The following is a 13,041-nucleotide window of genomic DNA, read 5'->3' as shown; positions in this document are numbered from 1 at the left end:
GGATGTGCTCTGGTTGTTACAGAGCTGGGAGGGCCTTGTCCTTTCACAGAGAACCACAAGGGGGCCGCTGGGCAGCCAGATTGAACAGTCTGATGAAGGAACAGTCATGAGGGAGGAAAGAGGGTAGAGCTTTTCTTGGCGGAATGGAAGGCTTAGCCACAGTGATAGGGGCCCTGTCCCAGGCAGGGTGTTGCTGATCAGCCAATGGAGGCCTCTGGCAGATCCGATATTACAGGGACACTGGGTTTGGTAGGTGGCTGTAAGAACGAATCTCAGAGACTTGGGCAATAGGTAAGAGGATCCAAGGTGAAATTATGAGCCAGTAGCACAAGTGTTCTATACATGAGTGGCTAATTAGGTGTTTATTCTATTTATTGTTTTATTAAATTAATATAAAAATCTTTGTAAATTTCTATATACATCTTGTCATTGGAGGTTCCAGTATAAACCCATTTTAGTTCTGTCCTCTTCTCAAAGATGGGGCAGGGGCCACAGAAGCCCACCTCATCCTGCCAGGGCATCTGCTGATCCTTCAGCAGGTAGGTGTTGAAGATGGGAGTGGCCTTAGGTTCCAGCTTCTGGTCACTGCTTGCAGAAGGAATCCAGGCCACCTAGCAGGGGTCACTGGCACTTGTCATCGCTATCAGAGGGGGTGCCCTCTCCTGGGAGGCCGTGGCGGGATCTTGGCCCCCAGAGCGCATGCACCTCTGTGGTCTCTGTGTCACTGCTGCTGGTGGCACTGTCGCGGAAACTGGCAAGGGGTGGCCTGACTTTTACACCCTGAGCTGTGACAGAGCCTTCAATGGCCTTCCGGAGCTGGAAAGGTAAGAGTCAGATGTGTGCCCCGACTCAGGCTCCTCCCCAGCACGTCCCCTGGGGGAGCCAGACAGCTCTGATGCTATTTGGAAGCGTAAGTGGCTTTGGCCATGTCACCTCACCTCCTTTAGGGTGACAATCCCAATGAGTCTGCCGATGCTGGTGACATAGGCATGGTCCACTCCCAGCAGTGAGAAGATGGTGTGGGTCTGCAGAACAGGAAGCAGAAACACTGAGCTTGATATTCAGGGAGCATCTCAGAATCACAAAGCCAGAGGGGTCCAGGGTAGACTGGGGTGTGACAGTGGGAGGGACTGCTGGAGGGAAATTTGAGCTCTGAGAATGTTGCTGTGTCCCAAAGCTTAGAGGCCAAAGGCTTGAGTATGCTGGTATCAAGCTTCCCAAGCCCTCAGATGTGACCACTAGGCTTCAGACGTTATCAACAGTTTCCATTTGCTGTCTTGAAAACAGCTCTTGGCATTTCCTGGAATTGGTTTATCTACTGTTTGGGGTACATATGAGCCTCTTGGCATAACAGGTGATTCAAGATAGGTGGGCCTCAGGGTCTTACGTGTCACATGCTACACTTATGGGAGGGTCAAGAAATGACATACTGAAGCAAGAGTCTCAGTTTGGTGGTTCTGGGGACTGAAGCCAGGGTGTCACATTTGCTGGGTAAGGCTCCTTACCCACTGAGCTGTAACTCCAGTAGCTCACTACTTAGCCCAGGCTGACCCTGAGTCTATAATGCTGCTTTTGCCTCAGACTCCTAAGTATAGGATTATAGGTGTGTGCCACCACACCCATCTTAGAAATTCAGTCTTTGAAGTCAGGTTTCTTCAGTACCTGTAACTGTCATGTAGTTAGCAATCTCATTATATAACGAACCCTATGTGCTACAAATTAGCCTTAATTTCCGTCTCCCCCCCCCCCCCGGGGGGGGGACGTCTTTACTGTGAGATCTCCTAGCTTAAGGTCATGTAATCCTCCTCACCTTCCTTGAACAGCTATTAAGCAGGTCCGTTTTCTGCTCATTCCTAATCATAGTGACCTAGCAGGCGATGTGCTTTTATAGGTCTGTGTACAGCTCGTGCCTGGCAGTTGGCATGCTAGGCACTGCTCTCCTGCCGTTCTGCCCAGCTCTGCCTCACTGTCCTCTGGACTGAGACAATGGACTGAATTTTCTTACTGTCTGCCTCTCCAGCTGGGCTCTGCCATTCTCTGGCTTTTTCAAACCTGAGTAGCGCCAGCACTCCCCAGAGTGGCCAGCCTCACCGTTCTGCTGTGCATAGCTCCCGGGCTTTTGGAGTGAAGGCCTCATATACCAGGATAGTCATGGATGACTTTGACCATCCAGAGTGTTGGGACTACAGGCATACCACCACCATACTTTACGTCATTCTGACTTAGATGGGGAGGCCCAGACTGACTAACCCACTTGGTCCATTGTTATCCTTACAGCCAGGTAAGGGAGGATTTGGGTTCAGTCTTGCTGTCACCTTGGGCTCTTCGGCCTCATCTCTACCCACTGTAGCTAGCTGCTACCATGAGGTTCCTGAAGAGTCTCATGTGTTCTCGCCCTCTGAGAGTGCCCTTCCTGAACTTTCTGAAACAAATGACTGCTTACTGCTTTCTTAGTAAGTAGACCCCAGTTTAGGATTCAATCTGCAGAATTCTAATCTTTTAGGTTGTTCCCGTTCTTGGTACTTTTGTTGGTTCCTTGGGAGGCTTCTTCCCTTCCTGTGGTAGTTTAAGTTGATAACAAATACCGACTTTGTTCTTTTTCATTTTAATTTAATTGGACGCCAGGGAGCCCATTGGTGGCCTGGGAACTGAACTGCCAGAGAACAACAGAGCCTTCTGGAGAATTCCGACAGCCTCGCCAGGAGAGCTGAGTCTTGGGCCTGACTCTGAAGACAGATGCAGGCAAATGACTTTCTTCATGATCTTTAGGTTCAACTGTGTCTGGTTCAGGCCCAGCTTGGCTACTCCCTGGATGTGTGACTTCGGGCAGTTTACTTAACTTTACAGTTTTCTATAATAGTTGGAATGTCACACTAGGCGGTGGTGGCAGAGACAGCTGAGGTTTTCTGTGCTTTGTTAGTTGCTGATGGTTTATGTCTCTGGAAGTGGCTTTGCTGGTCTACAGAATCAATTCCAGGACAGCCAGAGAATGTCACGCTGCCCGTCGGCTAGACTGGCTGTGAGAATTAAATCACACACATGAAGACCTGAGCACAGGGCCTGGCACACACAAGCAGTGGAAGCATGACCATCATGTATGACGGGTAACCAAGGGAGTCACACCAGCGTGTGGTGGCTTTCTGTGCCTTCTCGCCCATCTCCTCTTCCACCCCAGTCTGATCCGAGGTCTCTATCTAAAACTCTCTACAAGTTCCTTTGGCTGTCTTTTCTTTGTTTGGTTTTTGTTTTGATGGTTGAGACAGGGTTTCTCTGTGTAGCCCTGGCTGTCCTTGAAATTGCTCTGTAGACCAGGCTGTCCTTCAACTCCCAGAGATCTGCTGGCCTTTAGGCCTTTCCTGGGATTAAAGGCCACCACCACCCAGCTGTTTGGTTTTCCCTTGGCCTCCCTCCCATTGCGGCTGCTTGTGTGTGTTTACTATGCTGACTTTATAACAACAGCTTGTGTCTACATCGGCCACCCAGGACAAAGCCTTGGGGCCACTGACTCCATTACCTGTCCCTCTTGTCCGTACCTACCAGTGGAGGCTTACACATTAAGTCTGTTAAAAATGGGATTAAAATGCTCCTCGGCTTTGGCTGGGCAGCCCTTTACGTGGCAGCTTTTGGGTACCTGGTGGTGCCAGGCACCCCAGCAATTTGGGAGCCATTTCTTCTCCATCTACCTGTACATGTTCCCCTGTGCTGCGCTATCTTTCTGAATCTCCTCTACAGGTTTCCCTTGAATTGCTGGACATTAGACTCTCTGGGGTCTGACATTCCAAACCCCCTACTGGTGTCTCATCTTTGTTTATCTCTTCACTGCAGTGGCCTCAACCTTCTTGACTGTTTGTTAGCTTATTTATTAGATTTTCTTATCTGGCCTGTTTTTCAACCCCTCCCCCTCTTTTTTTCCAGCGTGGGTGTGTATCAGCCTTGTTGGGCTCTGGCAGCCTCCTGCCTAGCTCTGACCCTGGCCTGGCCTTCTGGCTTCCACCCAGTTCAAGCTGTGTCTTTGTTGCTGCTTTGGTCCAGAATTCCATGGGGTAACTCTGAGCAGAGGAAAAATGATGCCTGGCTCCACCAAGGAGCAGGACAAGGCGAGGGAGTCTTGGCTCAGACACTTCCATGGCTGAAAGCAGTATGTTTTACAAACAGCACGGAGTATACCGTCTCCTACTCCTTCTGACCACATTGGTCTGAGTCCAGACCTACCCTTTCCTACCTTGTGCAAAGAAGTCCGCTCCACTAGCTGGAAGGGGGCGGGGTCGATTTTGCAGTCACTGAAGTTGACTGGCTCATCTAGCTGCTGCTCTTCCCATTCTAAGATCTGAGGAGAAGAGACTGAGGATTAGGGCGAGGGAACCCAGAACTCCACTCTCACCTCCCCAAGGGTGGCTTGCCAGTCACCCACCCTGCGGTCCTTCCTGTTAGTTAGACAAGATGATAACACACCCAGGAAGAAACAGTCTGGACTCTAATGGCGTCTTACCTCCTCAGGACTCATCTCTCCTTCCACGTCTGAGTCACTCTAGGAGGAAGACAGAGGAAGGTGGATGTACCCCTGGCTCTGGGAGGTTTGTCCCACTGAGACCCCAGCCCTCCCTGCCTGTTTCTCCTGAGCTGCAGGGGGAGGGGCATACGTACCGCCAGGGAGATGCGGACCCGCTTCGGCTTGCGTTTGTCACAGGATTCCGACTTTTCCGACTTTGTCAGAGCCAAAGCAGAGAGGAGTCGAGGTTATAGGGAGAGGGGATGTGAAGGACGGGACGGAGCCCAGGAGAAAGGGCACACTGCAGGGGCAGAGTTGACAGGAGAGCAGGAAGCAGGTAGAGTGGAAGAGTCATTGGAGGGTTAACTGGGAGAATCAGAAAGGGAGTGTCCCGGCTACTCACTTCTGCCTCCAGAGGTGGACTGCCACAGAAGAGGCTTCTGAGGGCAATGCCTGCTGATTCTATGTTGCCTGTGTTCCAAACCCAAGGTTTAGAGGGGCAAGGTGGAAAGGGTAAGAGGTAGAACTCCAATTGCTCCCGGCCTACCTGGGTAGTCTCAGGCAGCTGCAGTGTGGCTCAGGCTGAGGTGGAGGAGAAATGGCTCACCTGTGGGACCTTCCTGGAGGCTTGTGGCGTTGCTGGGCCCTCTCTTTAGAGCAGGCTTCAGGGGCTTGTGAGTCTGCCCCTGGGTTCCAGAGAAGCCCGAGTCCTCCGTGTTCACCTGCATAGACAGGGAGGGGCTGAGAGACTACCGCTCAGGACCTACAAGGCTACAAGTTGACACTCAGGAGGAGTATGTGTGTGTTTGGAGTGGTTTTCCCTTACCTGGAAGCGGATGGAGGTCTCGGAGGTAGGGGGGCTCTCCTGGTCTGGTGGCGACATCTGCACCTTCCTTAGCTTCTGCATGTGCTGCCGCCTGCGCGCCGGGCTCAGCTGTGCCCCCAGTAGTGCTACCACCTGTGAGCGTTCGATGGAGCCCAGCAGGATCATAGACTCTGGACAGAGCAAGGGAAGGGGCTCAGGAGCTGGGAGTGTGAGCTTCCTCCTTGCTGCCTTCTACACCCAGGCTGAGCCCTGGACAGAGGCTGCATACCTAAGGGCAAAGCCTCATTCTGGGCTCCCTAATCCTTCCCGAGCTGTGCTCCTAGGGGATGCCCATGACACCGGGGCCCCTCTTGGCCTTACCGGGGGACTCCACTAAGGCCAGCATACGGCCCTTGGTTCTGTGCAGTGCCAACCGCAGGTCCCGAAAAGTGCAGCTGAGGGCCACATGGGGTACGTCCCGCACCATGATGTCCTCCACTCGTACCCGGTACTGCCTGGAGATAGAACTGGACATTCAGTGTGTGCTCAGCATGGAAGACCGGCCCAGATTTACCACCACCCCAGTGTCATGAGGATGGATGGAGAATCAGAGGGGGCAGGAGTGGAGGGCCCAGGGGCAGTTAGCATTCTCCACCCTCCTCTTGGGTTGGCAGTAGAGGACAACTATAGACCACCCGGGGTGAGGACAGCTCTAATGCAGAGCAAAACAGCTAGGGTCTCAGCCCTGGCCAGGGACCTGGCTGGAGGTGGGGCTGAAGGGCCCTGGGAGGCCTACCCCCCACTCCCACCCTCTTTGCACTGGGCCCTTCATACTGGTGGCGGCCCCAGCCCAGCTCAGGCAGGTAGGGCAGCTTCTTGATGCGGATGATACTGTCATAGAGGGAGGGCTGCAGGCTCTGGGCAACAGCATTAGCCAGGATGACAGCAATCATGACAGGCAGAATGTGGGCGATCTGGCCCGTGAGCTCGAAGACAATCACCGCTGTGGACACCGTGTGTGTCACTGCTCCTGCAAGTGCAGCTGCCCCTGGAAACAGCCATGCTCAGTCTCCTAAGGATTCTCAGTTCCCCAGGATACTTTCCCTTCCCCGGGGCAAGGGTCTCTGCGAGTCCTTCAGGGTGGTCCCATACAGTACTTAGGCCTGCCAGCAGGGGGCACCAGAGCCTCACCATCTGGCTGGGCCAGTGGTCTCCAAATGCAGGTATGGACTGGGGACGCTGCTGGGCGTACCTAGCATGTGCAATACCCTGGGGTTCGATCCCTAGCAGCACAAAGCAAATAGAAGTGGGTGCTCACCAACCACGGCATAACCTCCAGGAACAATCCGGTAGGTGCTGCCATCCGTGTGAATCCCATCTGGGAACCAGGCAGCCATGCTTTCGCCCACAAGCCGTCCAAATGCTGCTCCTTCAGGGAGGGTTTAGGAAGAGAAAGAGGTAGTGGGGGAGCACTAGGAAGAGAGAGGGTGGGGTAGGGAGGGGCCAGTGGGTCATTCGGTAAAGGAGCAGCCCTATGGGAGTTGGGGTTTGGGCTGGAGTTGAGTCAAAACCCACTCCTGGGCAGAGAAAGACCCTATAAGCCATAGCCAGAGGGTATGAAAGGTGCATGCTGGGAAGCAAGCAGCTACAGACTCACCAATGACAAAGACAGGCATGAAGGCCCCACAGGGCACTGGGATGGTGGTAGCCAGCGCAGACATCCAGAACTGTGGGCAGGATGGGTTCAGAACAGAGGCCTCAGGGAAGCAGACCTAGCTCACCGAATCAGGCACAATCTTCCCAGCTAGCCCGGAATCCCCAGGGGTGAAGAGAAAAGAAAGAACTCTAGAACTAGAGAAGTTGGGTTCAAATCCTCACATTCTGACCAACTGGGCAGTTACTTCTCACCCTTTGACTTGAAATCTTTAAGAACAGGGATAGGAGTCCCTTTCTCACAATATTCTGATTCATGGTAAGTGCTTGGGCTAGCACCTGGGTAGACATTAGTGGCGTACGGCTGCGGAAGGAGCCTCACCTTCATGAGGATGAAGATGACCAGAGTAAGGAAGACATTGGCACGTGGTGGGCTCCAGGCTTGTGAAGGGCTGGGTAGTTCTAGGTCCTCTACCAGGCCCTGGCGGACCCATGTCCGGTTGTCAAACAGAGTGACCAGGGTCTCTTTCTGTGAGAGCTACAGTTAACATAGCGCTTCAGGTTTGGGGCGCAGACCCTGGGAAGGAGCACATGGGAACGAGGGGTCCCAGTCATGCTGCTTCGGGGCGGGGTGTGGTGTCTGATAGGGCCTACCTGTCCGGCCATGAACTGTCCAAAGCCAGGGGGGAAGGTCAGAGTGGAGATGAGCAGAGTCACCAGTGCCGGGAAGAGCAGCCGTCTAGAGATAGAGGGGTCACAGCATCAGACAAGAGACGCATCTCCCGTAGGCCAGGAGCCCTGACTTCTCTCAGGACTGAGCTCAGAGCAGAGCCTTGGCTTATTATCAAAGGCTGGGAGTAGGCTTTTTATTGTGTTTGATGCCACAGCTCCAAGGCTGATGGCGGACAGATTATTATAAGAGCTGGGAGCAGTGGGGTCCCTCTCTGACCCCATAGGAGGCAGCAACAGCAAACACACGTGGAGCCCTTTCTTGGACAAGTCTGCTCTCAGAAGCCCCAGCGGAAGGGCAAGTGATAGGCCGGCTTAAAGATGCCTTTGCCACTATTTGCCCCTCTGTGGTGACTTGAGGGACAGTGTAAGCTGGGTGCAGTGGCTTGAGCCTTTCACCCTCCCACTGGGAGGCAGAGGCAGGAAGATCTCTGAGTTCAGGGCTAGCCTGGGTTACATAGAGTTCCAGGCCAGCCAGGGAAGGCAGTGTGGAGGAAGCCAAGGTTACTCATAAAGTTGACCAGAAGTTCTGGAGGGAACAGCTCTCATGTCTCAGACACCTCCACGCTCCCAGTTCTCCAGCTCTTAATGGAAAGAGCTATGTTCTGGAGATAACTCATCATCACACCAGTCATGGGGTAAACTGAGGTACACACTCCACCTGCCATCAGGGCCAGGCCTGAAGACCTAAGTAAACCTTGGTCTTTTACCCCAGTCACTGCCTATGGCTCAGAAGTAAGGTTTCCACCTTTATGTCACACTGTCGCCACAGATGGCTTAGGAGGATTGCTACAGTTTTGCTTTCTGCTGTCATCACAGGCCTGAAGTACCCCAACCTTGCTAGAGTGCCTGGTTTTGACTGGGCCTCTACTTCAAACCCACAGTGCCTCCCTCTCTCCCCATGTGGTCCTTATTCGATCCAGAACAGTCTGTGGCCAACATACTTCCTCATGAGGAAGCGGTTGATGGTTTTTTGCTTCCGCATCACCTGGACAATCTTCCGGTTTAGGTAGACAAAGAGGGCTCCCCCGAAGCCACTAGCAATACTAGAGAAGAAAGAAGCACGGGGGTAGAGTGAGAAGTACATTCCTTCTCATGGAAACCTCCTTCCTGACCTATGCCCTCCCCTTAGCTCCTTACCCAATGACAGCAAAGGCTGGCAGCTCCTGCAGGTCAAAGGGGAAGTCGAGTCGGAACCGAGTTTTGAAGAGAGCCGTGATGGTTTCTAGGGGAGAAGAAGTGGCGGGCAGGTCTAACCTGCGTCCCACTTAAATTCCCTCAGATCCCCTGTCCCTACGATCCCCACCTTCATCACGGTTCCACACTGCCAAGACCCGAAAGATGAAGGCACTGAAGGTGGCCGCAAAGAAGCCCCGCCAGTAGTTCCTAACAGCGAAGAAGGTGGAGGTGACCTCAATGCTGAATAGGACCCCTGCAGGGGGTAGAGGACATCACCCTTGAGGCCAGGGTCTGACCTACAGACTTAACTCCCAGGGGGAGAGGGGTGCAGTAGGAGAGGCTAGATGTAGGGCCAGGCTGTGCTGACTGGAGCCCCGCCTACCTCCGATTGGTGCGGCAAAGCAACAGCCCACTCCTACTGCGCATGCGGCAGCTAGCATCTCTGTGTTCCGGGACTCATTCTGGCCAGGGTGAAGATACAGTGTCAGCTTGGGCTCAGCAGCCCCCTTCCCCCTCCCCCAGACCTTAGGGCTTTCCTCTCACCTCATAGATACCCCCAAAGAGGGAGAGAAACTTGCTGAGAAGGGCGGCACACATGCTGGCAATGTGCACAAAGGGTCCCTGGAGGTAGGGGTTGGGAGTGAGTACGGACAGGACTCTCTGGACCTTCGCCGGGCCTTTTCTTCCAGTGGGAGGAACTCCTTCATTCCCCAACCTGCAATTACCTCTTTGCCAAGGGGCATCCCACTGCCCAGGGCACAGGTCAGCCCAATGACCTTAGCTACAAAGGTCTTGAGGGTTAGGTACTCTTTCAGCACCACTCCCCGAAGGATGGTTTTCATCTCGGGGATGCCAGACCCTGCAGAGATACATGCCCAGGAAGAGTCGTCTGATACATGCCATTCAGGAAGCTCGATCCTCCCCCAGCTCCTCTTATCCTACCGACAGCCTGTGGGGCCAGGATCTGGGTGAATCCGGCGGAGAAAGTGATGAGGACGACAGGGTAGGTAACCCAAGCCAGGTACTGGAGTAAGATGTTGGTGTGTAAGCCCCGGGACATCCACTGCTGAGCTGTGGGCAGAAGACATGCTTGCTGGACCTCTAGTGCACACACACACCCACAGCTTGCCTGCCACTGGGACACAATGCTAAGACAAGAGTACAGAGCTGGGACAGAGGGAAGGTTGTGGAAGGCATTCATTGGGACAAAGCCCGTTGCAGATAAGACGGTTGTTGAGGGAGGGTGGGAAGGTGTGGCCTGTGCAAGTGGCAGTCATTATGGCCTGGAGATGGGAGTCAGACTGGCCAGAGGAAGTGGCCAGTAGCCAAGTTACCTAAACAACTGTGGCATGCAGGAAAGAGGTTGGCCCTCCCCAGCCTTTACCCTCACCCTGTAGACAGACAGCAATGGCATAGTCCATGGCCCAACTGACCAATGCCATGAGGAGCCCCAACAGGACCAGGAAGATCCAGTCTTCACCGACCCTGGACACTAGGAACTTGTGGCACCGTACAGAACAAACTGGGAGGAAGGAAGGGAAGATCCGTAAAGAAGCTGGTACCATGTGTTCCTGCTCTGTGTCCCATTTCTCCCCCCCCCCCCCCCCGTGGGCAGCTCTAAGGGTCTTTGTCTCCCTCAATACAGAACATCCGGGTCCCTGCCCCAATCAGGATCTTACTGCGACATCTGGCACAGCGGTTCTGTCCATATTCTAGGAGTTCTGGGGTAGCCCGGGCAGAAAGGGACCCCTTCCAGGGCTCAGGCCCCCCCAGGCGAATCCGAGCTGCTTCTTCTTTGGCAAAGGCCCCGAGTTCCTGAGTGTACCGGCCATACATCTGGAGCAACAGACAGATGCGGCATGAGGCTGAATGGCTGAGGTAGGGAGAGTTTCTGGGTTTTGACCCCGCCCCCCTCGCTCAGCTCCCACACTGTATATCCCATCTTGAATCCAGTTTATACTCAGGCTCGGAGTGTGGGAACAATGCACATTGCAGACTGCGGGGGCTGTCCTGGCCAGAGTGATGGGGACAGACAAGGTACAGGGACACAACCCTGGGGGTGGCAGAATAATCGGTCCTCTTCTAGTAAATCAGGGGTGGAGCAGGAGGGAAAGGTCCAGAGGAGGGAAAAGATGGAAAAACCTAAGGCAGTCTGAAAGTGGGAGGAGGAAGGTCAGGGAATTAGGGGATGGTCAAGGGCATATGTGCAACAGTAAGAGCCTGGTGGAGCTCAGGGCAGCAGAGCTGGGTCTAGGAGGTCCAGCTCCAATCCTTATCACGTTCCTGCTGGGCCTTTGGCCTGTGACCAACCCAGCTGCACCCTTCCCACCCACCCTAATCCCCTTGTCCTCATTCTCCACTCCCAAACCCCCATCAGCCTGTCAGCCCAGCTGAACTGGAAAGCCTCTTTGGATGGGTAGGCAGTGTTGGGTGGCCTCAGTCCTACTCTGGAACTGCCCTTGGGGCCAGTGACAGGTCCTAGGGACCGCCGCTGAGGCTGTAGATGGCAAGGCTGTGACAGTGTTATGGCTGGACCTGCCAAGCTGGGCGTGTGTTGGGGGGTGGGGAGGAGTAGATTCTGGCTGCCACCCGCGGAGCTTCAGGACACAAAGGGCTCCTGTTGGGGTTGGGGGGGGGAGGGAGAGATAGAGACAGAATAGAGGGAGAAGCAGGGGGAAGAGGGACCTCAGAGGAAAGGCAGAAAGGACAGTCAAGGAAAAGCAACACAAAGTGTCCAGAACAGGGAGGAGGAAGAGTGTACAGAGAAACACAGCAGGTGGGAGGAGGTCAGGGCAAGACAAAAGGGTGGGAGGGGAAGTGGGAGAGGCTGGAGTAGGGAGCGCTTGACCCTGAGAACTCATTCCACAGACACAAGGAGATGGAGCAGCCGGTGCGGTGCCTGCCTGGCTTCCACAGCCAAATGCCCCTCTTCTTGACCTGTGGATGGCCAGGATATCGGCCATCTCCAACAAAAGGGCTCACCTCCACTATCGACACCGTATTCTCATACCTACCACCTCTCCCAGTTATCCTGTTTCACAGTCTGGTAATTGGGCACCTCTCTGACTCAGTTACAGCCCAGGCCCTCTCCTACAGAGGTTCCTCCCTGCCACCCTCCCGGGCAAATTCCAGCCTAAGCTGATAAAAAAGGAGCCATGGGGCCAGTTTCTTTCCTTAGGGCTTGGATCCCCCACTCTAGTGACAAGCGGGGGTGAATGGCTTCTCAGCAATGGTGCTCATGAGTTATCTCAAAGCTCAGGACCCCTGCTTCTTATGAGGTCAAGGGACACTCCATGGGCGTGGGTGATGGTGGGTACCTGGCTAGATGGAGCTGGAACAAAGGTTTCAGTTCTCACACCCATTATTACTGCTTCCTGCATCAGCCCTAAAAGCTTCAGTGCCCAGGGTGGCAAAAGCCACCTTTCCCAACATAGTCACCGAGGAGTTCTTGTCAATGTTGGGCTTTGGGCCGTTAAAAGCAGGGTTTGGGCTTGGTTTGATAACTTGCCTACAGTCTTTATGCTCAGCTTAGTATTATGTACTTAGTAGGAACCCAGGGAGGGTGTTGAATGTAGACAAACATGCGGAGAAAGTTCATTGGTATATTTGGTGCCCAGAAAGAGCATTGGGGTGCTGTAACTTGGGCTCGAGTGGTACGGAAAGAAAACAAAAACGTGTATGCTGAAGGGGGTAAGGGGAATGACACCTGGGTCAAACACCTGGTGTCATTGTCCTCTGCAGGCCACCAGTCTCAGTCAGAATTCAGCAAGCAGCTTTCCAACACCCCGAACCTACAGCCCGGCGGATCCCGAACCCCAGTTTCCACAGCTGAGGAAGGCTGGGGCCGGGTTAGGGTAGGCCGCCTGTCCTCACACTTCCCAGGGCAACCTGAGGCAGTGGCACCGTAGTGCAACCCTTGGGTTTCACTTACCAGGGTCTGCTCGTACTGCAGCGCTCGAGGCTCCATCCCTTCCCCCGCCACCGCCGCTGCCGCGGCCGTTGCGGCCGCCATCTCGGTGCACTGTCCTCTTGCCTTCCTTTGCTTCTCGGGCTCTGGCCTTGACTCAGCTCCCAGCCCGCTGAGCCCGCGCCCGTCCTGTCCCCTCAGCCCGAGCGGCCGAGTGCAGAGTGCGACGGGTCCCCGGGCGCGCGCTGCAGGCTCAGCCTCCCGCTAGCGTCCCCTCCT

General features: G+C 54.4%; 1 protein-coding gene across 4 annotated transcripts; it reads right to left on the bottom strand.

Moving 5' to 3' along the window:
• Window positions 1-516: 516 nt before the first annotated feature.
• On the bottom strand, window positions 517-13,016 carry CLCN2 (chloride voltage-gated channel 2). 4 transcript variants are annotated; one of them, XM_080918781.1, is made up of 24 exons: window positions 12,787-13,016; window positions 10,535-10,691; window positions 10,246-10,377; window positions 9,798-9,926; window positions 9,581-9,714; window positions 9,399-9,476; window positions 9,238-9,316; window positions 8,983-9,108; window positions 8,817-8,901; window positions 8,621-8,722; window positions 7,602-7,686; window positions 7,330-7,485; window positions 6,952-7,021; window positions 6,613-6,723; window positions 6,129-6,297; window positions 5,676-5,809; window positions 5,316-5,485; window positions 5,097-5,211; window positions 4,893-4,960; window positions 4,645-4,704; window positions 4,490-4,528; window positions 4,223-4,327; window positions 939-1,025; window positions 517-816 (listed from the first exon to the last, which is right to left on the bottom strand). In XM_080918781.1, exons 1-24 carry the CDS (start codon window positions 12,865-12,867, stop codon window positions 622-624), a joined length of 2,667 nt encoding a protein of 888 aa, XP_080774907.1. In that variant the 5' UTR covers window positions 12,868-13,016; the 3' UTR covers window positions 517-621. The 4 variants fall into 4 exon arrangements, with proteins under 4 accessions (XP_080774907.1, XP_080774910.1, XP_080774909.1 ...); XM_080918784.1 differs by having other exon boundaries at window positions 6,129-6,342; window positions 12,787-12,969; XM_080918782.1 differs by having other exon boundaries at window positions 678-816; window positions 939-1,048; window positions 6,129-6,342.
• Between the last annotated feature and the right edge of the window lie 25 nt (window positions 13,017-13,041).

Source organism: Micromys minutus (assembly GCF_963924665.1).
Source record: "Micromys minutus genome assembly, chromosome: 7".
NCBI lineage: Eukaryota > Metazoa > Chordata > Mammalia > Rodentia > Muridae > Micromys > Micromys minutus.
The sequence above is the reverse complement of the archived record's forward strand: the minus strand, read 5'-3'. Positions and strand labels throughout refer to the sequence as shown.

Coding starts and splice junctions, on each gene's coding strand:
- CLCN2 (XM_080918784.1), bottom strand. CDS start 12,867: ATGGCGGCCGCAACGGCCGCGGCAGCGGCGGTGGCGGGGGAAGGGATG. Junction 9,927..10,245: donor CATTGCTGTCTGTCTACAGG/GTGAGGGTAAAG, acceptor TTCTGCCCACAG/CTCAGCAGTGGATGTCCCGG. Junction 6,343..6,612: donor TGGAGGTTATGCCGTGGTTG/GTGAGCACCCAC, acceptor GGCTGTTTCCAG/GGGCAGCTGCACTTGCAGGA.